Source organism: Etheostoma spectabile, chromosome 7, assembly GCF_008692095.1.
Source record: "Etheostoma spectabile isolate EspeVRDwgs_2016 chromosome 7, UIUC_Espe_1.0, whole genome shotgun sequence".
Lineage (NCBI taxonomy): Eukaryota > Metazoa > Chordata > Actinopteri > Perciformes > Percidae > Etheostoma > Etheostoma spectabile.
The window spans coordinates 9,634,874-9,637,633 of record NC_045739.1 but is presented as its reverse complement, the minus strand read 5'-3'; the positions used below and the strand labels follow the sequence as shown (position 1 = coordinate 9,637,633).

The 2,760-nt window shown below is 36.6% G+C and overlaps 2 protein-coding genes across 2 annotated transcripts in view; one reads left to right on the top strand and one right to left on the bottom strand.

Annotated features, from left to right (window-relative positions):
- Window positions 1–988: 988 nt before the first annotated feature.
- cbx5 (chromobox homolog 5 (HP1 alpha homolog, Drosophila)) overlaps window positions 989–2,760 on the bottom strand; it is a 4,416-nt gene continuing 2,644 nt past the window's right edge. Inside the window, exons 4-5 of the mRNA XM_032520612.1 lie at window positions 2,397–2,497; window positions 989–1,245 (exon numbers count right to left, since the gene is read on the bottom strand). Of these exons, the coding sequence (XP_032376503.1) occupies window positions 1,104–1,245; window positions 2,397–2,497 (243 nt within the window). The 3' untranslated portion in view covers window positions 989–1,103. The remainder of the gene's footprint in view (window positions 1,246–2,396; window positions 2,498–2,760) is intronic.
- The window catches only part of hnrnpa1b (heterogeneous nuclear ribonucleoprotein A1b), an 8,293-nt gene continuing 6,995 nt past the window's right edge, over window positions 1,463–2,760 (top strand). The window contains exon 1 of the mRNA XM_032520608.1: window positions 1,463–1,474. The gene's annotated coding sequence lies outside the window, so the exon portion shown is untranslated. The remainder of the gene's footprint in view (window positions 1,475–2,760) is intronic.

Below are 2,760 nucleotides of genomic sequence, written 5' to 3'. Positions count from 1 at the left end.
TAGCTAATTGCAAAGTGTATTTTTCACTGTAAAATTATAAAAAAACAAAAACAAAAAAAAAAAGATCAAAAACACTGTTAAAACTGCAGGGTTGTCATGGAAATTGGTCAAATGGTGGAGAAGATTTGTTACCTAACCACAAGGTGGCAGATCTGCTCAGAGACTGGTGAGTGCTGGTTTAAATCCATGTGGATATGCTGAAGATTGTCTAACATGTGAACATGAGACTGGTCCAAATATAACACTGCAATTTATTAATTAAAAAAACTGGTTGAAAACAGAGCAATGTTTTTTTGCTGTCCTCTTATACTGGTGATAGCGTAAAGAAATTGAAAACCACACATTTACATGTTAAACTTGGAAAGAAAAATAAAAAACAATAACAAACATGGATATCATCACTACATTAAGAGATAATTGGCCGGCATCATCTGCATTTGTAAATTAAGTAGTTCCGTCCTGGTTGAGAGGACAAACTGAAAAATTTACAAGAGATAAAAGTTTTTTTTTTTATTTTCTTAAAGGAAGCAGTTATGCAGTCAGTAAAGTGCTGCGGAGGTTGCCTCCTGAATATTGATACTAGAGTTTTATTCTCAGTGGTGTTAGTGGGTTCTTAAAGGAAAAGAGGTGCACTGCCTGTAAAGACTTGATGGGAGTTGTGCATCGGCCATGGGGCAAGCTTTTAGTTAGCACAGCTTGTACCAACCTCTCAAGACTGTTCTGAGTTTTACCAGATGGCCATGTGCTCATAGATGCAACATACCTTACTGACATAACTGTATCTTGTAAGCACTAAAACATGTTAAGATATTAAAAAGAAGGTAAAAGAATACAAAGAGAATACAAAGACAGAACAGCAGAAACCCTCCCCAGTAGCATGTCACCCATGTCCACTACAGCATCCCCTCCTGTGTGATGGATCCTTCTCAGCAGTCTGGGGTCCCTGTCCTCCAACAGGGCATGGATGGCGATAACACGACTGTGTTCGCTGTCTTTGTTGGACATGGTGAAGCGCAAGAATGGGAGGTTTGGGTGTGAAAAATGTCTGACTCAAGGTTGTCCCTGTAGTGGAGGTGGTACGGTTTCCTCCTGAGGTGATGCACTCATGCACTGACGACATCCTTCTCCTTCTTGTCACTGTCTTCATGCCAGGTGAGACGTTCCTCATAGAACGCTATGACAATTTGTGGGCACTTATGATTGGCCTCCTTTGCAAGTACAAGATCAGCCTCATCTGAGTCTTTCCTGCAAGATAAAGACCAAAGTGAGTCTTTAAAAACTCGTTCAGAATTGTGAATCTCTGCAATAGTTGGATATTACACTCATTTATAAAAAGGGAAATATATACGTGTGGTGTCTGTCTTAGAGCTTTTCAAAGATGGCAAATGTATTTAAAAAAATAAATCTGTGCTTGTTAAAGCCATTATAGAACTTTTCACTATACAGTTTAAATGAAATGGTCATTAACAAGTCTGTCATTTAAACCATCTTTCAAAAATAATTTTATTTTAAATTGTTTAGGTATTTGTGTACATTTTATTAAGCATTTTGTAAAATCCCTGTGTGGGATTTCTTCAACAGAAGAGTTGGTTTGTTTGTATATTTACATTTTATTATTTGAGTCAGATATCTCAACACCAAAACAATTACATTATAGATCATGCTTATCTCTCCTGCTTAGGAATGGCCATATTTATATTTGATTTTTTTCCCTCGTTTATAAAAAAACAAATCACAGCTATGTTACAACTGCCTTTTGTTGAGCCTACAAACACCCTGGAATTGAGCGTGACCAGGCATGAGTGACGAGGCCTTACGCATATCCAAATATGTAATGACAGAAAATGTTATGGCGTGGCTTACTGTTTGTATATGAAATGGACAGCTAGGCTATTAGTGTGGCTAATGGGTAATTTGTCAGTGGCTATCTGGCACATTGAGAGCTGCTATTTAGAAGATGCATGCTTTGACAAGTCACAAGCAGCAGCAGCGGTACATCTGGAAACTGCTGCAGGCGGAAAAAAGGTTGACACCCAGAAACCAGAAGAGCACCAATATCAGTTGTTTTCTCAGGAAATATGTAACAAGTACGCGAAGGGTTGTTAAGAGTTATAACTGCAGAAGAACAAAGTTGGTGGGAAAAACGTCCAAGAAGATTTAACAAATTATACAGTTCCATACAGTAAACTATGGTCCTTTTCAGACCTGCACTATAAGCACATAAAAACGTAGTAAACACATGGCTAATACAATTTTATACCAAAGTCAATAGTCATTGTAAGATCTGTGCATGAAGGAAAAATATTTCTAATGAAAATATTGATGTCTTTAAAAAAAAAAGTGTTACATTTCAAAGCAACGTTGGGCCAAAACATCAACGTATTAACAAAACCTACCACTTCATAAGAAACATTAGGTCTCCACATGAGTCAGTTGCGCCAATGATCTTCTCTGGCTCAAGTCCTCTCTCAAAGCCACGTGCAACTAGAATGTCCTCCTGAAGGACAAAGAGAAAAACACTTTTAAAGTATACAAAAAAAAGATCTAAAATGCTGTATTATGTTACAGCCAATTGTTTATGTCAGATTGTAAGCTAAATTAAGTTTAGGTATATTGGAAAATAAACGCATGATTTACACAATGCGTCTGCAGTTCTCACACAATTTTACCTAGCATAAAAATACACTCAACAAGTCTTCTCTATTGTTTGTTAACCTAATTGAGAATATATATATATATATATATATATATATATATATA